At 38.9% G+C, this 25837-nt stretch overlaps 1 protein-coding gene and 1 long non-coding RNA gene across 2 annotated transcripts in view; one reads left to right on the top strand and one right to left on the bottom strand.

Annotated features, from left to right (window-relative positions):
- Positions 1-25837, top strand: part of LOC306894146 — a 171683-nt gene that overhangs the window by 136201 nt on the left and 9645 nt on the right. The window lies entirely within an intron of this gene.
- On the bottom strand, positions 19186-22791 carry LOC306893796 (uncharacterized protein). Its single transcript, XM_079455840.1, has 5 exons — positions 22527-22791; positions 22327-22437; positions 20846-20995; positions 20318-20433; positions 19186-20245 (listed from the first exon to the last, which is right to left on the bottom strand). Exons 1-5 carry the CDS (start codon positions 22735-22737, stop codon positions 20177-20179), a joined length of 657 nt encoding a protein of 218 aa, XP_079311966.1. The 5' UTR covers positions 22738-22791; the 3' UTR covers positions 19186-20176.

The following is a 25837-nucleotide window of genomic DNA, read 5'->3' as shown; positions in this document are numbered from 1 at the left end:
ATAGGTATCTGCAATCCCCTGGGATCCAACCTTGCGTTGTTAACACAATGCTCTTACCACTGACCACTGACAAAGCTTAAGCCAAATCCAAGACTACAATACATGTTTTTCAGTTGTCTTATACAGTATCCAATGATGCAGATGCCAAATTATCATCCAGTTTTTCTTTTGATTGCAGAAAAGCACTGATGTTTACATAATAAATACAAGTTCATCTTCTTTTAACAAATGAGTTCCAAGCAAAACAGACCCAAACAAACATAGAAAATCAGGTCAGACTCATTTGTATTACACAAAACACATCGTTTCATTTATCTTTACATGCTGATCATGTCTTTTCGTGTTCTGTGCAGCAGATGATCTCAATCATTTCTATATATCATTCAGTCATCCTTTGTCTTTATTAACCATTTAAATGATGAAGAACACAAATCTCCCTGTTACCTGAAGTCATCATACGGGCATCATCTTCCTTTACTCTGTTACTTCCGGGGAAGAAGATGGCGCCAGTGTGTGTGGCCCGCTGTCTCATCCTGCAGTCATTGTGTGTGTTTGTGCTGTTAGTGTCACTCGTTGTTCAACATGTTGACTCTCTACTGGTCTATGAGCGCCAAAGTTTACTGGATCTTCGACTTACTGTTAAGTTTGATCATGGTGGACAAAATACACTGCCCCCGTTCTTGTTTGAGATCCCAGCTTCCCTCTGCCGTTTTACGGCTTTACATCACCGGCGTAAACGACACCTTCACCGGGGTAAAGGCTTGGCTGGCACACCTTTCCATTATTTCCTGGACCAAGTACCGAGCGGGGACATGTCTTTTTATTTCTCGCTGATCGCTGGACCATGTCGACGCCTTGTTGGTAGGCTACCTGTCGTCGGACCGACTGAGGAGTTCCAGGCCCACAGTCCTTGCTCTCCTGAAAGACCTGCGGCCCCTGTGCCGGGTCTCTGGGAAACACATTAACTTGGAAAGCATTGTAGACCTGTCGGGCCCTGCCAGGATTGGAGTAGATCACTAGCTAACAAATCTTTTATCCTAAGGGATTTTTTCACCTCTCTGGGATGTGACTTTCTCTGTGTGACTGAGACTTGGTTGAGTGTCGGTGAGTCCAGCGTTTTCTCTGACATTTTGTTTATTTTATTGTTTTTATGGTTAGGATGTGTTTAAATAGGTGTTGTATGAGTTGTGTTGTGGCCTAGTGGTTAGAGCGTTGGGCTTGTGATCAGAAGGTTCTAATCTCAGTGTCAGCAGGTCATGACTGAAGTGCCCTTGATCAAGACACCTTACCCCTGATTGCTCAGCAGTAATGTGCCACTGTATAAAACTACTTGTAAGTCGCTTTGGATAAAAGCGTCTGCCAAATGAATAAATGTAAATGTAAATGTTGTTATGATTTGTTTTGCATATGTTCTTTGTACAGCACTTTGGTCTACTTCGGTTGTTTTAAAGAGCTTTATAAATAAAGTTTGATTGATTGATTGATTGATGAAGCTCAAGACACAGAGAATGTTGAGGAACATTTGAAATTTATTTAGTATAAAGAAAACAATAGAAAAACAACCCATTCCTGAATTTAAATGTTAATGATGTCACGAAGAGGGATACTGATACTCTTGCAATAATTTGGGTAAAGAAAAATCTATCACTGTAAGATATCCAGTAAAACAACAGGAATTTTCCGGCAGCAAAAAGTTTTATGTTTTTGACCTGTTGCATAAAACACAAAAAAACCTAGATAATGGAAACTATTGTTGTTAAAGTCAGTTTTAAACTAAATAACTCAATCTTTAATCAAAAGAGATCATCAAACAATCATTCAGTATTGAGAAGGCCGCTGACTCACAGACGGGTCAGTCTGAGGTAGTTTAATAGGATTAGTGTTCCCTGTACTTATATCTTCTCATATGATATCAGCACATTGATGTTCAATACTTTCTTACACCATAAACTGTATTTAAGTGAAACATAGAAACACGTTCATGTTTGTTTGCATGTTTTGTGATGAAACTAGAAGTAAACTAAACCGACGCCCGATGATCCTTTTTTTTGACACAGGTAAAGTCTTTAGGTCCATTCCTATCTGATTTGTTAATTTGACCTGAAATAGCTGGAAAAGAAATGCTTTTCTAAGATTCAATGACATGTTAAACAAATTCATCAAACTGCCAGTGATGATGTAATGAGGGTGGAGCTTGAAAGTCAAATCTCCAGAGGGATGTATTGATGTATTTATAGGAGAGAGGAGGACTCATTGTAGCTGTCGCAGACAGTGTAGTTTGTTGCTGAATGTTTGTCACATTCTGTAAGGTTTTGTTGTTGTTTGTTTTATATATTATGTATTACTTGAATACTTATTTGGGAATTGTATATTTGATTTGCATGTTAGTTTGGCAATAGTGACGCCTACTGGAGAAAATGAGTAACATAAGACGTACTGGTCATGTGATTTGATTTTTTGCGTGAGCACCAAAAAACAGAGAAACACGAGGTGTCACACACGCATTGAGAGGTGTGAAGTTCATAAGATTGTTGAACAAAAAATGTCTCCTAATGTCTCCTGAATCCTGATAGGAAAGCACACGGTAGGCTTGCATATATCTTTGTTATGTTTTATTTATAATTTAATGTACCGTGTATATTGATTTCAGTTATAAAGATATATATTGAATGACGTCATGGCAAAATCACTTCATCACGAATTTGATTGTAATTTTGGTTTATTTTCAGTTTTTTCACGGTGTACATTTGATGTTTGTGATGTTGATTTCGAATGCAAGAAAGGAAGACATTAAAATACAGAAGACATCGAAGGCATCAGTTGTAGCGTGGTTTTTCTGCTAAAGGAGAAAACATTCAGGAGCCGTTATAGTGAAAAAACGTGCGATTACACCCTCTGGAAGAGTGCAAGAGTTCGTCGTGGAAACGGAAAGATCGCCAGATCCTCGATGTGAAGAGCATACTCCAGAAGACCGCGGTGGAAAGTTGCAGCCATTGGTGAAAGTGAAGACGTCGCCAGTCAATTGAGCAGCGCTATTTCGTCGCATTGAAACTCTATTGCGTTTCGCGTGACTGCATTCCCTGCCGTGCGGAAGAGCAGCGCAAGCAAATATTGCTACAGTGACGACGGACAGCCACAAGGCGGCAACGTTGAGAGTTTTGGACAAATCAGCTGTCAATAAGAGTTGCTACCTTTGGATTTCCAGGTCAGACTGTATCTTTTCAGCTTGAATTCTCATTTCTTGGTTCACTGACATTTATTCAAGTGAATATTGTGATCAAATATTTGCTTTTGATAATTTTCTAAGTGTATAGCAGTGTGTAACTTGTTTAATAATCACATTTTGCATTTCCTCATGGTATTACAGCTTGTTTATCAGTGTTTAAAGCTGAATAATAGTGTGGTTTAAAGCAAGTTATCAACATGGATCAAAATAGATCAGAGAGCTCTGTCTTAGACCAAGTGTTTCAAGCTCTTGAAGAAGAAAAGGCACAGTTAGAGGGGAAATTAGAAACTGAAATTGATGCCTCTGACAGACAAAAATATGAACAACGCTTAGCTGAAATTAATGCAGATCTGGAAGTTAATAAGACAAAATTCCAGGAATCATCATCACAAGTTGAGCAAGAAGTTAGGCGATCAGAAAGAGAAAGGCGTCCAACAGAAAAAATGCTTGAGTTGAAACATGACGAGTTAGCAAAAAGAGAACGTAAGTTTATGTTCGCATACTTAAATTTCAAAGCTGAAGCTCAGTTCATCAGATCTAAGCTGAAAAAAGAGTGCTCTAAAGACGAGTTAGATGATATGATGGTGACTGCTGAGAAACGTGAAGCAGAGTTAAAACAAATATATGAGAGTATTCGCGCATTGAACGTCCCATCTCAAGATATAAGAAGGAGAATGGATAGCTGCACTTCAGTTACTAGTGAAATAATGGCACTACTGAAAGGATGTTGCACTGAAGTTGGTCTTAAGGAGTTTGATGCTGAGGCTGTAAAGGAAACACTCTTTCAGTTACTGCAAAGAGATGACGCCAGGTCAATTTATGGATCAACTGTGTCGAGAGCTGAAAGAGATAGTCAGCAGGGAAGTCATATGTCCACAAAAAGGGCGGAAGCAGCGGCACGCTTAGCAGCGAAACGTGCTGAACTAAAGAGAGAAAAGGAAATCTCAGCTCAGAGAAAGGAGATACAAGCCCAACAAGAGAGGTTAAAAATGCTGGAGGAGCAAAGGGATCTTGAAGTAATGGAAGCTGAATACATTGTGTATGCAGAAGAGGAATCCAGATTGAATGCTGAAATAGGAGATGCTAAAGAAAAAAGCACTATGCCTCCAAGTCAGTTTCCACTGCACCACAATAACCCTTCATGCGTCAAGGTTTCCCAAGAAACTTCAGCTCAACCTTGCTCTGAAAATGAGCTAGAGACAACAGTAGATGAAGTCTTGTTAGTGAAAGCACTAAAAGAATCCCTGGCAATGACCAAACTTCCAGCTCCAGAACCATTCACGTTTACAGGTGACCCACTCAAGTTCACTGAATGGCGCACCTGCTTTAAAGCTTTGATCGAAACAAACTGTACAAGCCCAGCACATCTGTTGTTCTATCTGAAAAGGTACATAAGTGGAGATGCGCTTAGTGTACTAGAGGGAACATTTTATCGGAGCGATGAGGATGCATACACACAAGCCTGGGATGCCCTGAACAAACGTTATGGACACCCCTTTGTAGTTCAAAGAGCGTTTAGAGCAAAGCTAAATAACTGGCCAAAACTTGGACCCAAAGAATCACTGAAATTAAGGGAGTTTAGTGATTTTCTCATCTCTTGCAAAAACGCAATGCCTCATGTACATGGTCTGAGAGTTTTGGACGATTGTGAAGAAAACCAGAAATTACTGCAGAAACTTCCTGACTGGATAACAACTCGCTGGAATAGGTATGTCACTAAAGCACTAGATGAAGGAAAGCCATACCCAAGCTTCACTGAGTTTTCAGACTTTGTGGCAGAGGAAGCACGTATTGCATGTAATCCAGTTTCCTCTCTACTTGCGTTAAAACATGCAGATGAAAGACCTGGGAAGGAGCAGAAACGTAACATGGCCAGTGCTCTGGCGCAAAATGTCGAACCCATTGCAAAGAGTGCATTGGAAAAAGAGAGAGGCTCCAAACTAAGCCCTTCTGACACTCAGGATAAGAGACAAATAGAATGTGTCTGCTGTCAGCAAAATCATTTTATATACAAATGTGAAAGGTTTGCAGCAATGCCTCTTGAGGAGAAGAAACGGTTTGTCATCAACAACAAGATGTGTTTTGGTTGTCTCAGAGTCGGCCATGTCTCAAAAAACTGTAGAAAACGAGCTACTTGTAACATCTGCAGGCAGAGTCACCCCTCTCCACTCCACGAAGAACGCTCTCAAGGAAGAAAGCCAGAAGCTTCACTTGATGGAAGGGTTGCTACTAGCTTATGCAGTGTGGAGATGAATAATGGTAATCACACTTCGATGATTGTTCCAGTATGGCTCTCTTGTGCAACCAATGATAGCCCAGAAATTTTAGCCTATGCATTGCTGGACACGCAGAGCAGTAATACATTTATCAATCAAGACATCTGTGATAAATTGCAAGCAAACACAGAGGCTGTGAAATTAAAGCTGTCCACAATGACTGATAGAGCTTCAATAGAGAATTGTCAGAGAGCAGTTGGACTAAGAGTGAGAGGTTATAGTCTGCAAGAGTACATCGAGTTGCCAACCGTATACACTCGAGAATACATTCCCTTGGAACGAGATAGCATTCCTACTTCCAAAAAGGCTCAGAGATGGATTCACCTGCTCAGTGTTGCAGACCAAATGCCAGATTTGATGAATTGTCCAGCAGGGCTGCTAATTGGCTTTGATTGTCCCAGGGCTCTGAAGCCAACCCAAGTGATATCAGGGAAGGATCACGAACCATATGCAGTCAAGACAGACTTAGGCTGGAGTATAGTGGGATCCATAACACCCCATATTTGCTCTAGAAATGTAACAGGATTCTGTCAGCGAATTTCTGTGAAGGAACTCCCAGCAATAACACCTGCCTCTGTAATCAGGACATTAGAAGCAGATTTTCGGGATACAGACTCAAGAGAAAAGACAATATCTCAGGAGGACATTCAATTTCTTCAACGGTTGGATGAAATGACTCTACACAACAAAGAAGGACATGTGGAAATGCCCTTGCCTTTCAGAGAGCGTCCTCAATTACCGAACAATAAGCAGCTTGCTACGGTTCGTTTGAAACATTTGAAAAGAAAACTAGAGAGAAATCCCAAGTACAAAGAAGACTATGTGAGATTTATGGATGGTGTCTTTAAAGATGGTGATGCCGAAGAAGCAGATATCACACCAAAAGAAGGCAATTCATGGTACATTCCGCACCATGGGGTGTACCATCCCAGGAAGCCAGAAAAAATAAGAGTGGTATTTGATTGCTCAGCCAGATTTGACGGTACATCTCTAAATGACCACTTACTCACAGGTCCAGACTTAACAAATGCTCTAACAGGAGTGTTGTGCAGATTTCGTGAGCATCAGATTGCGATTGTTTGTGATGTGGAGAAGATGTTCCACCGATTTCACGTCAGTCCAGATGATCGTGATTTCCTGAGATTCCTATGGTGGGAAAAAGGGAACACAGAAAGGGAGCCGAAGGAATACCGCATGCGAGTGCATATATTTGGAGCTGCATCCTCTCCAGGTTGTGCGAACTACGGTATGAAATATCTTGCCTGCAAATATGAAAAGGACTACCCACTGGCAGCGAGCTTCATCCGCAAAAATTTCTATGTGGATGATGGACTGGTCAGCGTTGATTCCATCGAGAAGGCCAACAAGTTGATTAGTGAAGCGCAAGAAGCCTTGGCTAAGGGAAACCTGCGTTTACACAAGTTTGTGTCCAATAGCAGAGAAGTCTTGAGTGCAATTCCAGAAAGCGAGCGTGCCACTGCAGTGAAGGATGTAGATCTAAATCACAATGAGCTTCCAATGCAGAGTGTATTGGGAGTAAAGTGGAACATAGAGACTGATACATTCTCATTCAAAGTTGATCTTAATGAAAAGGCTGCCACTCGGCGAGGAATTCTGTCAGTGGTTGCAAGTGTGTACGACCCATTAGGTTTTCTTGCTCCCTATATCTTGACTGGGAAGAAAGTGCTCCAGGAGATGTGCAAACGAGGGGTAGGATGGGATGATCCTCTTCCCTCTGATCTGAAGCCAAAGTGGGATACATGGATCAATGACTTGGTGAATCTCCAAAAGGTTAAAATTCCAAGATGCTTCATTCCTGGAGATATGGGCAAAATCCAGAAAATAGAACTGCACCATTTTTCAGATGCCAGCAGTGAGGGTTATGGGCAGTGTTCATACATCAGGATTGTTGCTGATGAACGAGTACATTGTGCACTGGTCATGGGTAAGGCCAGAGTAGCCCCTACGAAGGTTTTCAGCATACCACGCCTTGAGCTGACCGCAGCCACAGTTTCTGCGGCAGTAAGTCATGCTCTTAGGGAAGAGCTTGATCTGAAGGTACATGAGGAGTTTTTCTGGACAGATTCCCAGGTAGTGCTAGGGTATATCAAGAACGAAGCCCGGCGCTTTCATGTCTTTGTTTCTAATCGTGTACAGAAGATAAGAGACTCTACAGATCCGAAACAATGGTTCTACGTGGAAACCAGTCAGAATCCTGCAGACTATGCGTCTAGGGGTCTCAAGGTGGCAGACCTGATGGACTCAAGTTGGTTGATAGGTCCCAAGTTCTTATGGGAACGAGAGATTAGCGCTCATGAAAAGTCCCCAGCGCTTCTTGTAGGTGACCCTGAGGTAAAGGTACTGAAAACAGATGCCTGTGTAAGAGGTAGCTTTCTTGAAAGACTCTCAAGATTCTCAGATTGGAATACAGCCATCAATGCTATTGCTAGGATCAAAAGACTGGTGAACAAAGGAAAGTCAGGGTGCATTAGTGTAGAGGAGAAAAAGAAAGCAACTCTTGTGCTCATCAAGGCAGCACAAAAAGAAGCCTTTGAAGAAGAACTGAAATTGCTCAGTCAAAACCCTGCTAAGCTGCCTAAGAATAACAAGTTATACCAACTTGATCCCATCGTCCAGAATGAACTTCTCAGGGTTGGAGGACGATTAAGAAAGTCTAACGCAGCATTTGAGTTGAAACATCCAGTAATTCTTCCTAAGGATGGCATTGTCACACAACTAATACTTGACCATTTTCACAAGAAAACTCAACACCAAGGCCGAGGTCAAACCTTGAATGAACTCAGAGCCAATGGATATTGGGTATTAGGTGCAAGCAATGTAGTGGCCAAGAGCATCAAAAATTGTGTTACTTGCAGGAAGCTGCGTAGATCAGTCGAAGAACAACGTATGGCTGACCTTCCAGCTGAACGAGTGGAACCCTCACCTCCATTTTCGTATTCTGGTATCGACTGTTTCGGCCCCTTCTACACAAAACAAGGTCGGAAGGAATTCAAGAGGTATGGTCTGTTGTTTACGTGCTTGAGCTCCAGGGCTGTACATTTAGAGATGCTAGAAGATCTTTCCACCGATGCATTTCTGAATGCCTTAAGATGTTTCATAGCAATCAGAGGAGCCGTGCGACAGATTAGATCAGACCAAGGCACGAATTTCGTGGGCGCTAAGAATGAGCTGGAGAAAGGTTTGAAGGATCTGGACCAAGAGAGGATCTCTAACTATCTTGCAAGCAAACAGTGTGACTTCCTTATGAATGTTCCTGAATCAAGCCACATGGGAGGTGTGTGGGAACGCCAGATAAGGACTGTTAGGAGTGTGATGAACACTGTTCTGGCACAAGCTAAAGGAAGACTGGATGACACTTCATTAAGAACATTTTTCTACGAGGCAATGTCAATTGTGAATAGTCGTCCGCTTACCACTAACACAATAAATGACCCGAAAAGTGTTGAGCCTTTGACGCCTAATCACCTGCTCACGATGAAAACCTCAGTGCCCCTTCCTCCTCCTGGCAAATTTGTCCGTGAAGATTTGTACGCTAGGAAAAGATGGAGGAGAGTGCAGTACTTATCGGAACAGTTTTGGAGCAGATGGCGCAAAGAATACCTGGCCAACATCAGCCTCAGACAACAGTGGCACACGCCTAGAAGAAATGTTCACGTTGGAGATGTAGTAATTCTCAAAGAGGACAATGTTCCCAGAAATGAATGGAGGCTAGCTAGAGTCGTTGAGACAAGTGCAGACGATGATGGGCTAGTGCGAAAGGTTAAACTTCAAATGGGACAAAGTAAGTTAGGAAAAAAGGGTGAGCGATTAACAAACATATCCCTTTTAGAGCGTCCAGTCCAAAAGTTAGTAGTAATAGTTGAAAGCAACTCTTAAACTATGAGTAAACCACAAAATGGGATTAGACTAATTAGTTTTGACATCTAGTTCAGATAAAAGGTAAAATAACACTAGTTGTGAAAGTGTTGAGAGATGAATGAAAGTTAAGTAACAGCTTATAAGAAAATTGCAGGATTTAGTTGATTTGATCAAAATATTACTGACATAAATCATTGTAATTTTGGTGGCAGTGTAGCTGTCGCAGACAGTGTAGTTTGTTGCTGAATGTTTGTCACATTCTGTAAGGTTTTGTTGTTGTTTGTTTTATATATTATGTATTACTTGAATACTTATTTGGGAATTGTATATTTGATTTGCATGTTAGTTTGGCAATAGTGACGCCTACTGGAGAAAATGAGTAACATAAGACGTACTGGTCATGTGATTTGATTTTTTGCGTGAGCACCAAAAAACAGAGAAACACGAGGTGTCACACACGCATTGAGAGGTGTGAAGTTCATAAGATTGTTGAACAAAAAATGTCTCCTAATGTCTCCTGAATCCTGATAGGAAAGCACACGGTAGGCTTGCATATATCTTTGTTATGTTTTATTTATAATTTAATGTACCGTGTATATTGATTTCAGTTATAAAGATATATATTGAATGACGTCATGGCAAAATCACTTCATCACGAATTTGATTGTAATTTTGGTTTATTTTCAGTTTTTTCACGGTGTACATTTGATGTTTGTGATGTTGATTTCGAATGCAAGAAAGGAAGACATTAAAATACAGAAGACATCGAAGGCATCAGTTGTAGCGTGGTTTTTCTGCTAAAGGAGAAAACATTCAGGAGCCGTTATACTCATATTTATATTTAAGTTCTGCTCATAACCCATTCGAAACTCAATTCTCTTCGGTTCTCTCTCATCTGTCATCTCTGGATCTCAATGACATGGACAAACTCATTCATCTGATTTTACTTTCTGGTGAGTACAGCTTATGTCATTTCATATAACAAAGATTGAAATCCAGGGCTGGCTCAACCTCTGTTGTTGCCCTAGGCAAGATTGATAGACATTATTGAGATCGAGAATGAAAAATGTCACTAGTGAAAATGTAATCGTTGATATAAAAAATTATGGCAGCCTCTTGTGTTATTTCATTAGTCTAAGAATCATGTTTTTTACTAGCTGAAATGACATTTCTGATATCAAAAACAAACAATGGATACTAATAGAAATTCCATTCTTGATATCAAGAATTATAATTTTACTATTAAAATGTAATTGTTGATATCAAAAATTAATATCCTGAGATGGATTTAAAGATAATTCAACTTGCGATACCATCTTTTGTCTCACTTAGCGAATGTAGTCCCTGGTATTCCAAATATCATACGTTTTCTCTATATAAAACAACTTTATAAATAGGATTTTTGAGTATGAGACCTTTTTCAATATGGCATGAAATTACTTGAGAGTCTAGCTGAAAGACTTCAGACTTGACTCGGACTCTAGCTGAAAGACACATTAGCTGGTCTCCATTACAAATGTGTAATTAACTTGTTAGAAAAAAGAATTAAAATCACCACATGATGAGGCAAGAAGCTGTTCACATATCATGTCTTTCTGCCCTCTCGTCTGGCACCCCTACGGATATTTTGCGCCCTAACCACCAATGTCGCCCATGCCACGGGCAGGCCCTGTTTAGATATTTTATACTACTTTTTTAAATGACTGACTTTGTAACAATTCATTAAGCCTCTTATGAAGAAACCAAACTTAGACTCCAATGAACTAGGAAACTAAAGACCTCAAGACTTGACTACTGTAATGCGCTACTTAGTGTTTGTCCTGCATCATCAATAAACAAACTACAGTTAGTTCAGAACGCAGCTGCCAGAGTTCTAACCAGGTCCAGAAAATACCATCACATAACCCCAATGTTATCAACTGTAGCACCTTAACTCTGGAACAGTCTTCCTGATACTATTTGAGGATCAGACACACTCACCCAATTTAAATCTAGATTAAAGACACATCTTTACAGCTAAACATTCACTTAATTCAAAATATGCTAAATAAACCACCGGGAGACTGATGACATTAGACATTATTTACTAGAATCATTTAACTTGTTATATAAACAACATGTGCTGTGTTTTACCTTTTTGTGATTTTCGGTTTTCCTTATTTTCCCCTGTAAAGCTGCTTTGGAACAATGCACATTGCTATATAAATAAAATTAAAATGTAACTTATTATTAATGTGAATTGCTGTTGAAATATTTCTCAGCAGGGCTTCTTTCCATTGCAGGTGGTTTGGAAGGTAAGACATTCTTTTAATTCTTCATATGCAAAAAATATATCAAGTTATGAATAATAATTCAGTCCTTATAGCAAGACAGGGGCTTAATTGTAACTCGTGATTTTTTTATGGTTAATTATGACAACGCAAGTTTGTTGGTTGGATCCCAGGGGATTGCAGATACCTATGTATAAATGTATAGGATAATGCTATGTAAATTGCTTTGTATAATAACGTCTGCAAAAAGCCTAAATGTAATGAATATATTCAGTTTTTTGTTTTGTCAATGTTTTTTCTAGAGAATTTAGCATTGAATGGAACAGCTACACATTCATCAACACATCTCAACTGGGTAGCGCAAAAAGCCATAGATGGTGTAAGATATGGCGCAGTTGAAGCATATCACTGCACTAGTACATCAATTGAGAATAACCCATGGTGGAGGTTAGATCTTCTGGATTATTATGAGATTAATACAGTGATCATCGCTCCTAAACCAACCTGCTGTCCTGAATTTACCAACGGAGCAGATATTCGTATCGGAAACTCACTGGACAACAATGGAAACAACAATCCCATGTAAAGTTATTCAGTTAAACACCTTAATACAGATTCATTGATTTAAACGCTTCTCTAGGGATTCATTGTTTCTCTCTCTCTCTCTCTCTCTCTCTCTCTCTCTCTCTCTCTCTCTCTCTCTCTCTCTCTCTCTCTCTCTCTCTCTCTCTCTCCAGATGTGCTGTTACTTCTGGTTTTCAAGTTGGTGTCCCCATCAGTTACTCATGTGGTGAAATGGAGGGACGTTATGTGAATTTGGTCATGCCTGGACAGACAAATTATCTCGCTATTTGTGAAGTGGAGATCTATGGAAAACGTAATTCCTAAAAAATGGCACTGTTTTGTAGACATTTTGTAGAAACATTTATTATAATGAATGACAAAAACTAGCAAGTAAATGTATCTTCCACAAACTTTTAATTACATATCATAGCTTAAATAGCACCTCTACTGGCAGCAAATGAAACCTATACCAACAACTGGCCTATTTGATCAGTCACTGTGGCCTGGTGGTTAGAGCGTTGGGCTTGTGATCGGAAGGTTGCCTTATTTAACATTCGCAAGGTTAGACTCTACCTCACTGAGCATGCGGCACAACTCCTTGTCCAGGGCCCTGGTCATCTCAAGGTTGGACTACTGCAATGCTCTCCTTGCTGGTCTTTCTACAAAGGCTATCAAACCACTTCAGCTGGTTCAAAACGCAGCAGCACGCCTCGTCTTCCAACAGCCCAAAAGGGCTCATGTGACATCCCTTTTCATCTCTCTCCACTGGCTACCGGTAGAAGCCTGTATCAGATTCAAGTCACTGATGTTTGCATACAGGCCAATCACTGGATCTGCACCGGCATACTTTCACACCCTCCTACACTCACACTAAATCTCTTTCCGGCTCCTTCCTGGTGGAACATTTTTCCCAATGCGGTCCGATCAAGCACATCTCTCACAACCTTCAAAATACTACTTAAGACACACCTCTTTGGCAAATACTTGACACACATATACACCTCTTTGGCAAATACTTGACACACATATAAAAAAAGTACACTAACCCTCTTCTCTCAACATATAGTGGTCTAGCTTGTTTCATTGGTGCCCTCTTGATGTACTTTCAGTTTTAAGGCACAGAAAACGAACCTTTCTGAGGCTGACATTTTCCTTCAGTGGTGATGTAGCTGCAGAGAGCGACAACATCCTCCATCAGGTGACTGAACACCCCCACATATGTGTTATTTAAAAGAGAAGGGATATACAAAAGTGTTTGTGTGTAAATCATGTGTAAATATGGCATGAGTGGTGTGTTTGAATTTTTAGCTGCAGTCTGTTCTGGGATTAAACTCTGATGGTAAACTGTCCTGGACACAACAGCCCAAGAAAGAAGACGAAAAGAAGGAAACCAGAGGCGAGTACACATACATCCAAAAGTCTGGTTTCTTCAAAACTAACATCTTTTGATTCTATCTTTTATTTCAGTCCTTGATTCACGATAAAGTACAGCCTGTCGTTCTTTATTCTTTACTCAATCTGATTGACTTCATTCATGTTTTTACAGGTTCTTGTGATAAACATCTTTAATCTGGATTTCTAACTGAACGTTTAATGCAAACTTTATTGATTTCCTTCAGTGGTTCTATTATTGTTCTTGCTGATGTCACTGAATGTTATAACATGAAGCTCATTATAATCATTCTCACTATGTTTGAGCTGTTAGTTGTGTGTTATAACCTGAGGGACAGTGTGTAGTACAACAGAAGTGTGTCTTTGCTATATTCTATACATTATTTATATATATATATTTAATATGTTTTACATCTTTGCTTGTTAATTAATTTGCACTTTTGCAAAAGCTAATAAACATGTGACATGAATGTTTGCTGTTATTGTCTTATTCTTATCTGCTTGTCTATATACTTTCATAATAGTCATTTTACTAACAGGGCTTGCTGCACCACAGATTTACTTTGGGAAAAATGTGGCCCGTTACTTTTGTCAGACACTATGTTCACAATCAAAGGGGGTTATAAGATTATTTTGATCAGTGCAGCTGCTAGCCATTTTGGTGCCCTAAGCATAATTTCAATTCAGCTGTGACTGTCTTTTCAGGGCCATTTCCAAATAAGTTGCCTACATAATGGACATAATGGCATAATGGCAGAAAGAGAAACTTATTTGTAACTTTTTTAATAAGTACTCAATCAGTCACAAAAGTAATCAAAGATGTTAATTAAATATTTACATGACGCGTCACTGCCTTTGAAATGAATGGGGAGGAACTCAATGCCCAATATGGCCGCCCTAGCCAATCTTTGCACATGTGTAGTATGTGAAGCAACATGAATGACACCTTATGGTACAGTTTATGTCATTTATAAATGTTGTTTTTAAATATGTCGTTTAATTAGGATTAAAGCCATTGTAGAAATGTCAGTATTCCCATTCACATTTTGTTTGATTTACGTAATAACTACCCTATCTGGAGGTACGTTGCAAAGATGGCCACCGAGTGGCACGACTATGGAGTCAGGACTCATTGAATACAGACCCAAAGGGATCATTAGGATCGCATCAGCTAGAAATACCAAGGGTTCTCTCCAAGCAAGGAGAGTCTGCATTTAGCTATTATGCCAGTCGCAGCTGGAACCAGCCACATTCAAATCCAGATTCAAAACACATCTGTTTAACTTTGCATTTAATGAATGTGCACTGTGCCTCTGACCGTCCCACTGTTTGTGCTGTACTTTATTTTATTTAAACTGTATTTTATTTTATTATTCTTAACTGGTTTATTGTTTTATCAAATGGAAATTTTTAATTTATTTTATGTAAAGCACTCTGAATTACCGTTGTGTATGAAATGTGCTATATAAAAAAACCTGCCTTGCCTGGCACTGTAATATTTGGCATTCATTTCATCACCTCTGTGGAAAGGAGCGCTGTGATCTTCATCATGGTTTGGTATTGTGTTGGTGCAGATGGGATTACAGAGCGTAATTACTGAGAGCCTCAGTGTGAAAAATCTACATTTCCACTGGTCTCTATAACAGGTTGAGTAGAGTCATGTGATGCTGTCATGACCGGAGACATTTCCCCTGAGGTTAAAGTTAAAGAGCTGCGAGCCGCAACAGCAGGTTTCTTTGTCCTTGTGGTTTGCATTTCTTTGATTTGAATCTCTTTACATCACCGACACAAATCAAAAATCACTTACAAGTGACTTTGGGAGTGAAATTCTCGAGAGCGTGATCCAGAATGTGCAGAAACTATTTACATTTATAAAACGGTCAGTTCTTGTCCTTGATTCTGATTGGCTGAGCAGAGTTCTAAGCCGTAATAAAATAGCCCGATGCTTCTTGGGGCTTATTGCTTTAAAAGACAGTTCACACAATAATATGCAAAGGTGCAGCAGATTATACATAAACTGGATACCAAATGTCATGGAGCTGCATGTAGTCCAGTTGAACTCTGTTAGAGTTCAAACTGCAATGTGTGGAATACCGTAGATTGGGAGTAACTTTGCAAACTTGTGATCTACAAACTAATGTAAGAATATGTATTCATCACTCCTTTAACACAGATGTGAGGTTGTTAGCGCCTCTCTAGGAGTGTTTGACTGATGAATCTTCTTGAATGTAGCAGAACAGAGGTCTATGTGAGGTTTTGGTCAACCAAATTCTTCTAGAATGAATGATATCTTGTGTTTTTGAGAAGGGAATATGTGCACAGCCTTGTAGCTGTGGATTAGACTGAAGTCCCGATCTCTGCAGACTGAATGACACAATACATATCGTTTCATTTATCTTTCATACTCATCATGTCTTCTTGTGTGCTGTGTGTGTGTAAGTTTGTTATCCCCCCTTAAATAACAGGTTTTTTACATTTATGTGCAAGCATGTACTGGCTATTGAGACTACTGGGAGATTCCTGCCGGCGTAACGTCTGTTAGCTGTAACGTCTGTTACCTCCTGTCTAGTGCCCTCGTGCTCCTTCCATAAAGTTCCATCGATTATAATAAACGATGTTCGTCAGCATTGTGAGACAACTACCCTCCTGTCTAGTAAAATGGAGACAGCTTGGATGCTATTGTTATTCGCATCTAGCAGGGAACGTTAAAGAGCATGTTTTGAGTTTTAGAAAAGAAGATTACATTTATTGACACTTTAATCTGAAATTCGATTTTTTTAAATAGATTTATACATCAAGCTCAACAACCAACAACTTTGCATGATTTCAAAACACGAATGGCGACTAAAGAAATTATTTACAGCACGACACTGTAGTGAATATGCACTGCACACCCAAAGCTGCCCAAGTAGGAGTCGTGAGCACAATAAATGTTTTTCACTCCGTGATACCAGTTGCCTATAGCCATGTTCAGCACATACAAAGTATGATAATTAAAACCTCTGCATATGTACTTTAACACTATCCAATGTGCATTATGGGCACAGACCCGTATTTATTTAAGGGGGCACAACACACAGAAACATGTCCCGCACGTACAAATACATACATATCTCTGAAGCGTATTCCACACCATCGCACAAATCATAGTGAGAATTAAATGACACCACGGTCTGATTGATATATGAATCTTCTTCCCAGTAAAACAAATGATGAATGTTTTTAAGTCTTTATCAGTCTGGTGTATTTTGAGAACAGATATCTTTGTAATATAAGAGTAAAAGTCATTGTTTGCATACAAATGGACATCAAAAGAAAAGCTAATAAAATGTATACCCTTTGTTACATGTCTGCCTTTAATACAGATTTATTATCCAGGACAAAATTCCTTCCATCATAAAAATATATAGTAGACTACGGATGAATCCAGAATTTTGCATATTGTGAGCGATTGTCTTCTAAAAAAAAAAAAAAAAAATTCCTCCTGTTTCCTGGTGCTGATGCGGTGGTAAGTAACAGGGTGGCGATAACATCGAATAATTGAACGGACTGGAGTCAATTATTCTGCTTACACCACGGTTACCGTTCAAATGTTAATTTCATGTTCTCGTCTTTTAAATGCTGTTGATGGTAGAACTACTTTCTTGTGCATCTCAATTCAAGAGTTTGTGATGCAGAGTTCACATTGCCAGATTTTCAGAGTCGTTGCATCAATGTTCTTTTCTAGTTGCATGACTATCTGCGGCAGCATTCAGTTGCTGCAGTGTTTACATTGAACGATGGATCGGCGACAGGAGGTGACACACTGCGTTACTTTACAGTTTTAAACTATTTGCAAAACAAAAAAATAATTTTACTGGATTTTACTATGGGCGCAGTGTTTGCAAACATTAAACAAATCATTGCTTGCGTTTTAAAACAGTAGAGATTTATATTTCAGTATTAGATCATTTTTATCAACCGTATCAATATTCAGTTAACAATTGCACTTGACTGTTGCTGCTTAACTCACACATAAGTGGACTTTCATACTATAAACACGACGATATTATTTATCCAAAGCAACTAACGGGCCTTTCAGTCTATGCATGTCTTTATCAAGTAGCCCGTGCGACTTGTTTCCATATTACAAAAAGTTATCGACTATAAGGAGATGCAATAATGTTGCGTAACGATTGTAATGTAACGATCGATTTACTTGCCTTACTTGTCACTTCCAAGCAAACACGTGTATGTGGGGCCCACATGGGTTGTAAATGGGCTACAGGGGTTCAGACTGGGCATGGGCTCAAAATGGGCATCTTATCTGGGGCCCACTTGGGTGACCCAGATAGGACCTACATGGGTGAACCCAGGTGGGCTCCCCACGTGGTTTCTAGTTGGGTAATTCATGTGAAATGTGTGCATGGGTTTAAATGGGCTACAGTTATGTCTTTTCACAAGGAGTATCATTTAATTAATTTGTTTTCTTTTTCTAGCCAAATTTAGTATCCACAAATGTGCATTTCGAGGAGACAAACCTATATAGTTGTTAAGGCGGAAATCCTATCTAATTCAATGTTATGTTTAGCAAATATAAAAGTATTTTGTTACTTAGTGTTAATTTAACATTTTTATTTTGATATTGCTATAATTTAAATATTGTGTTTGATTTTTGAATGTATTTGCATAATGTACCCAACATTTATATTTGAATAAAAAATGATGGTCTTCACTGCGCAGAACGATTGGCGTATGTCATCAAAGTATCGCGAGATGCAGCCCAGAAAGATCCGGTGAGATTTCCTTTAGCAACTCCCATCCCCCTATAAGTATTTGAATCGCGTATTTTCCTGCAAGTGTACAGAGTTGGCAGTACTTTGCCTGCAGTTTATAGAAGGTAAGAATTACAAGTTAAAAAAATATATATACATACACACAATGTATATACTCTTTAAGAATGAAAATACTGTTTCATTATGGTTCAAAAACGTAGTTTTGATTCTTGTCATGATAGAATTAAGACAATGTCGCGTCATTTTTCTTATTTCTGGTGCCAATGCTTAAACGATAATGCTGTAAATTATGCCTTTTTTCCAAACGCCATCTAATAGTTCAAGACACGAAAAAGCTTATACTTAAACTACAAGTTTGGCACCATGCGGTGTGCTCACGATCGAGGAGATTAGCATTATAATTAGATGAAAGGGCTCATAGCAGAGAAGCTAGTATACGCTAGTGTATAAAGCAGCTTGGGACAGATCTCTGTCAATGACAAAAAGGCTTTAACAATACATACAATTAAAACATTATTTCATATTTATCAAGCAAACAAATCGTTATGCAAGGGCACAAGATCGGTAAAAGACTCTTTACATTTAAATCTTGGTGTTTGGCGCAAAAATGCTAACCTGACAGCCCTTGTTTTAACTGTGAAAAGTGGTATCATGGTTGAGTAATTATTGTCTTTTCACAGGGCTGTTGGGAGAGAGAGGAACGAGGACCTGCAGTTTTTTTTCCTGAAAATTGTATTAAAAGTTTAGATTATAATACACAAAGTTGTAAATGTACATATTTTTTTTTAAAAGTACGTGTTTTATAAAGTTTGAATTTATATTTTGTGTATGAATGATGCATGTATGATTCAAAAGAAGTTTTAAATTGAAATAAACTTTGCTTAAAAGCATGCACTACTGGTTTTGATTCATTAAATACCTTTAGGATTTTAATGAGATAAATGTATGGATTTAGCGTAAAATAATTTAACCCATACAAACAATACAGTATATACAAATAAATTAGCCCATATTTATACTAATTGTGGCCCATAAGAGACCCATATAAGACCTAGCTAGGTCCCATCTAGGCAAACTCCTGTAGACACCAAATGGGAGCTATCTGGTTAACCCAAGTGGGGCCTATATGGCGTCCATTAAGGGCCCATCATAAGCCCATGTGGGCTAACACATGTGGGGCCACCATGGAAACTGCAGACAAAATTAGCTGGGTCCCAGTTGGGTTGCCCAGGTGGGCCCCAGATATCAGCCCAAGGGCCCCACATGATAATGTTTGCTGACTTTCTTCTGCAAAACACATTTTAGAAAAATGTTGGCAACAGAAAACCTTTGGTCCCCATTGACTTGCATTAGATATATGTCCATATAATAAAAGGGGAACAAGAGTTATTGGTTACAAACATTTTTCATAATCTCTTTACTTGTGTTTTGCAGAAGACAGAAAAATCACCTTTAAAAGGACGGCGGTGAATGACAATTTTAAGGTAAACCATTCCGTAACAGGAAGGTATAATGGGTTTGTTTACACTTGTTTGGGATGGTAAATGACAGAACTGGTATCAAAAGGTTTAAGCTTTGGCCCAGATATAAACATTTACCCAAGCTTTACAAATTTAAAAACTTTTATTCTCATTCCTCACATTTGACTGTCATGGATAACGGAGGTTGAAAGATATGATAAGGACAGAAAGGACGATGTGGCTTTTGGGTTGGTGTTGTAGAAGCTGGTGTAACAGTTGTGTCTGGTTGAAATCAAGGAGGCAGATATCCAGACATGGTCACATTCACAAAAGACTAGGACATGGGACAAGAGAGGAAAACAGGGATTCCCTGCCATTGCATCTGCATGACATACTTCCCTCCCTGAAAAACACAAACACACAAGTTGGCTTTATAGCTTTTAACCTTACACAAGAGCAAATTAACCTTAAGTACCTTTTGTGTAACACCACATCCATTATAGGGTGTAGCATAAACAAGACCTCCATGAGTGTGTGAAGTGTGTCCACAGTTAGGCGGCAAATGGCCAAGAGGAACCGGTGCAGAACTATCTGTGAGAAATAAGTCCAAAGGTGATTCAATGCTGAAGATTTTCATTACACTATTTATTAAGGCTCCAGTGAAATTTAGCGGTGAGGTTTCAAATCGCCACCAACGGCTCACCGCAGCCCCTCCCTTTCAAAGCACTATGATGGTAAAAGGTCTAACATGTCATTGTGTTTTCACTTTGCTGAAAGATATAACTCACTCTGTAGAGCAGTTTTCCCATTTAGTGCTACAGTGGAAACATAGCAAATTCCATAAAAAAGAAACAGTTAGATTTTATAAGATATTTGAGCATCGTATAAAGTATCTTATATTGAGCCCAACTGACACAGGAAATAAAAACATTAAAGCAAACATTTGTCAATTTTGCCAGTGAAGGTCATACAAGTCAAAGACAAACAGGAATTCCCAACTTACCTCGACAAAGCTCAACTTGGTCCACACCAGAACCAAAGAGTTGCAAATTCATAAAATCTTTATCACACTTCAACTTTGGAGACATTTCATCCCAGGGTACTTCAGATGAGCCTTCAAATGGTCTTTGCATTACAGCGCTTCTCGGCAGATCTGAAATACAATGAACGATTCATAACAGATTTGAATTCTTGTTAAATCCATATACACTATGACGTATAAGCAGTGGCGGCCGGCCAATAGAGGGCGCTAGGGCGCCGCCCCACTTAAGCCACAAAAAAATAGTAATAATAATGAGAAAAACATCAGTATGTCAATATTTGTGTGTTTTAAATATGGAATGCACCCAGTAATACATGTAAAATATGATACAAAATCATATTTGCAACCTTTCCTCTGCCTGTCTGACCGCTTCATCAGCTCTGGGGCGATAGAGAAAGCGCCCCAAGGAGGCGGGTCTATGTAGCAGTTAAGCCAATTGCTAATTTAAGATATGAATGTATGACATAAAATTTAGCCAATCAGCGTTCTTAAATAGAATCCAAGAAGGGCGATCATTTTATCGCCCCAAGCCCTGATAAAATAAGGACTGGGCTCTAGGGGCGCCATTTTTACTAAACGACAATGGCGAGCGCGGACGTTACTCCTCCAAGACCCAACCCTAACTCGGTGAAATCTCTCCTCCAAGATCCGTTTGAGAGGAGAACTTTGTCGGAGAAAGTTCGGGTGAAAGAGATGGGCCCAGATCAACCTGACCTCTCAATCAAACAGCAGGCTAGCGAAAAAGGGAAGCAGTATATGCGCGGCTTCTCCCGTAGCTTCACACACACACACACGTTTCTTTGTATATAGTTGACCTTAGCATAAAAATCATTCAGTTATATATGGTAGGCCTACTCTAAAAAATGTTAATAGTGTGTTTGCTAATATTACTGTATATATGTTTTGTATCAATTAATTGTTGCAGTTCTGGAGCACATTAACAATTAGTTACATTTAGTTTGATCATAAAATACTTTATGCTATTCTTCCAGTCAAAGGTTTGAGTTCAGCCACTTGATATCCATTTCTACATTATACATCCTTTATACAGTGTAAGAATTCCTATAAACTTTATAATAATTTAATGTTATTGTCCACTTTCCACTCTGTTCTGACAGCATGCATATTGTGTTGCCTATTTACTACCAATGGCACCAACAGCCTTTCCAAAAGATGTTACTTATATGTAGAAATAGTCAATTGTTTACAAGTTCAGTTTAAATGCAAATAAAAGGCTTGTGTTTGTGCATCATGATGTTTATGTTTTTGTGTACGAATGCCTCAACTTTTTAATATTGGCATTAAATAATTACTGACTATTTCACTGAGCACTGCTGTCCTGCAGTTTGTGTTTGCGATGGTTACGGAAACAAAAAAGTATGGCACAGCCCCACCGAGAATATTTTTCACCAGCCGCCACTGCGTATAAGTGCATTACATACCAGAGACTGTATCGTCATCGATGGCGTAGTCAAAATCAGCAAATTGGTCATGAAGTATCTCTTGATCGGACATATCAGATAATGTTTTATCCCCTTCATCACTAGCTTCATCTGCAATACACAGCAAGCGATTCATAACAAACATTTACATCCATTTTGAATCCATATACACAACAATGACACACAAGTGCATTACATACCAGAGACGGTGTCGTCATCAATGGGGTTGTCAAAATCAGCAAACTGGTCATAAAGTGTCTCTTGAGCTGACATATCAGATAACGTTTCCTCTTCGTCACTAGTCGTTTCTGTCCAAGACAAACTTCTGCAGTGTATTAAAGTACTGAGTGTACTGACCGTAAACACAAGTAGAATAACAAATTCATTTCCTCTGCTTTTGCAAAACGCCATTGTGTGCACAAAGATACGCTACTAGTGCACAAACAGTCTACTGTGCTGCTTTATGAGATCCCATCTTGCTCGTTTGGTCAATTGTAATGTCCATGACCAATCACAAACTTAGTTTAATCACTGACGTATAAGGTTCAGGTGTTTTCATCCTCATGTGAGCCAGTCGATGGCGGTAATGCACCTTAAGCTGGTTTGCCAATCGCCAATAAACCTTGAAGAAGAAGAAGAAGAAGAAGAAGAAGAAGAAGAAGAAGAAGAAGAAGAAGAAGAAGAAGAAGAAGAAGAAGAAGAAGAAGAAGAAGAACCTAATGTGAGACTGAGGGGCAGTTGCTCCGACCTGAAAAAGGGCACCCCCCCAAAGAAAACAACTCACGGGCAATATGAAGGACTTAGAATAATATAATATAAAATATAAATATAAAGAAGTAAAACACTGAAATACAGCTCTCAGTCACCTTTACTAGTATTAATAATAACACAGAAAAACTTGAGTCATAAACTTTCCTACATCACTATCCCTATCAAAATGCCTCCTGAATTGTCTCTCCTGAATCCGCCTCTTTTCAGTGGGCATCTTGGCTTCAAACAATACCAGAAATAGTGAAAGGATTTAGGCATTTAACCATTTTGAATAAAATCATTAATTTGATGTGTGACACTCTCAAAAATAGGTTTTGTAGAAATAATGATCCTTTTATCACAACTTACATACTATTGAGAGAATACACAAAGTGCGTTATTACATGCTGTTACCCATAATAGACACAAGGTGGCAGTACCTTTCAGCCGCGTCACTCTGGGACCCTTAGCGAAGCGGAAAATTAGCTCATATTCCGGTTAAATGGAAGAAGAGCAACAGTTGTCCTGCGTCACTTTCTAACTCTCATATTTCCAATTGTTCAGGTTAGTTTGACATATTTTATATGAATACAGAGGGTTATAAGCAAAAATGAATCTCAAGTGATGTGTGTTTGATGAGCTAACGGTACGTTAAGTGTGTAAATGGTCATGTCTAATGATAACGTTGGGAAAATGGCGGCCGACGCTAACGCTAATGTTTTCTTTTATATAGTCTTAATTGTTTGGGAATATGTCTGAGTTTATTACTTTGTGTGTGTGTAAGACTGTACATTAGTGTTATTTATTACCCGTAATACATCGAGTTAAAGCAGTTTGCAGATGCAGCTTTGGGTGAAACGCACGTGGTAGTAGTAGACGCACGTGGTCATTTTGCACTATAATACAGTTTCAGTTCATAGGAGTTAAGCATTTAAGTTGAGACAAATATGTTTAATATTGAAGTTTATACTCATGTCATGTAAATACAATTTAACTTTACTGCAAATGGAATTTATTCTGTTATATAAGTGAAAACTTACAAAAATGTATAATGAATACAGAAACATTTGTTAATCAGAGATAACAGAGAATATGGATATGGACAACCGCGACAATCTCCTTCTAGGGCCGCTCATGCAGGCTCAGCTCAGGTGCCGGTCGCGTGCAGCGCTGCACTCATGTAAACAGAGTTTGCCCTTCCCCTTCTGACTTTCACTTTCGTTGCCCGAATATGGAAGTGAATGAGGCTTTGCGTTTTTTTATCTAGACGCATCCATTGTACATGATTGATTTATTTATTTGTTTTCCACCTCAGAAGGGCAACGTGAGTCGAGAAGGGCATATGGGCAGTTGCCCGGGCAACCTGAGCAACCCCCCTGTGCATGTCCCTGGCTTTAAGGCTGAGTAGAATATGAGGTTATTTTGTTTTACACCTGAAAGATCTCTTTAAATAGGGGATTTAATTATTTTATATATTTTATAAAGGATTGTGTTAACTTTCAAAGTAATGTTTTTTAATTACTCAGTTTAAATGTAAATCCAAATTAAATAAATTTTAAAATGAACTTTGTTTGCTGTACAGCTGTTTAAGGTTGAATGTTCAAATTTTAAAATTTCAAAATTGAGCATCACAACCAGTGGTTAGAGTGTTGGGCTTGTGATCAGAAGGTTGCTGGTTCTAATCTCAGTGTCAGCAGGTCATGACTGAAGTGCCCTTGATCAAGACACCTTACCCCTGATTGCTCTGCAGTAATGTGTCACTGTAAACCAAATACTTGTAAGTCGCTTTGGATAAAAGCTTCTGTCAAATGAATAAATGTAAATTGATCTGTTGTGGGGTAAAATAAATAGATATAAATAAGAATGTAAAAATGTAAATGTTATACATTGTTAATACTAAAAGCTAAAGAGTTAAAATATAGTTAAAAAGCAATGGAATTAAAAGGTATGGATTTATGGCCTAATACTATATATAGCCTAATCAAATATCAGGAACATCAATTCCTGTCATAAGTGATCACATAGTGATCAATCAACATGCGAGCAAAAGAAAAAGCAACATTTCAATTCAATATGCCTTAGTGACTAGCCTATAATATCAGCCAAACGGATTATCTGAGCTTGTTCTTCTTTTGTTTTTTCACGAGCTACAGCTCATCATTAAAGGTGATTGTCTGAGCTTGATACAATAAACTAAGTTTTACTGATGAGTTTTGTCTTCCTCCCATCATACTCCTTTCACGAACTCTGAAGTTTCAGCGGCTGATCTGGGGCTTCATTTATAAAACTGTGCGTAGAAACCTTCCTAAACGTGAATATACGTCAGAATACTTAAAAGGGTGTACTCAAAAAATCTAGGTTTAGAACACTTTGCACCTGCACGCAATCTTCCCTTTATAAACACAGATCCCTGCAAGTGTGCATATGTGAATCAGCCTCATATCCCACCCTGTACACGCCCATTTTTACCCATAAATAGTCAATGCAAAGCGTCTCATGAATGCTTATTCATATACTAATGAGCCTGGCATCCAATCTGCTTGTTAACCTGACGTCACGCACCATTATGGACGTATACTGTTTGCGGGTCCAACCGTCAGATGCCATAGAAAAAGAACAAAAAGTGATGTAAGACCCCCGATCCCATCCTTTATCTCCGTAACGAAATCACAAATGAGATTCAAAGAGATTTCCATCAATAGTTATTATAATTATAGTAAAGCTAAAGATGTTCTCTGCAGCATTTACAGCATTAGACTGA

Source organism: Barbatula barbatula (assembly GCF_947034865.1).
Source record: "Barbatula barbatula genome assembly, chromosome: 5".
Classification (NCBI taxonomy): Eukaryota; Metazoa; Chordata; class Actinopteri; order Cypriniformes; family Nemacheilidae; genus Barbatula; species Barbatula barbatula.
This window is presented reverse-complemented; position numbering and strand designations above follow the sequence as displayed.

What these genes read in the sequence shown, in the direction of transcription:
- LOC306893796 (XM_079455840.1), bottom strand. Translation starts at nt 22,737, where the DNA reads ATGGCGTTTTGCAAAAGCAGAGGAAATGAATTTGTTATTCTACTTGTG. An exon ending in TGATGACGACACCGTCTCTG is followed by an intron (nt 22,438 to 22,526) that starts GTATGTAATGCA and finishes TGTGTATTGCAG; the next exon opens with ATGAAGCTAGTGATGAAGGG. An exon ending in GATGTGGTGTTACACAAAAG is followed by an intron (nt 20,246 to 20,317) that starts GTACTTAAGGTT and finishes TGTGTTTTTCAG; the next exon opens with GGAGGGAAGTATGTCATGCA.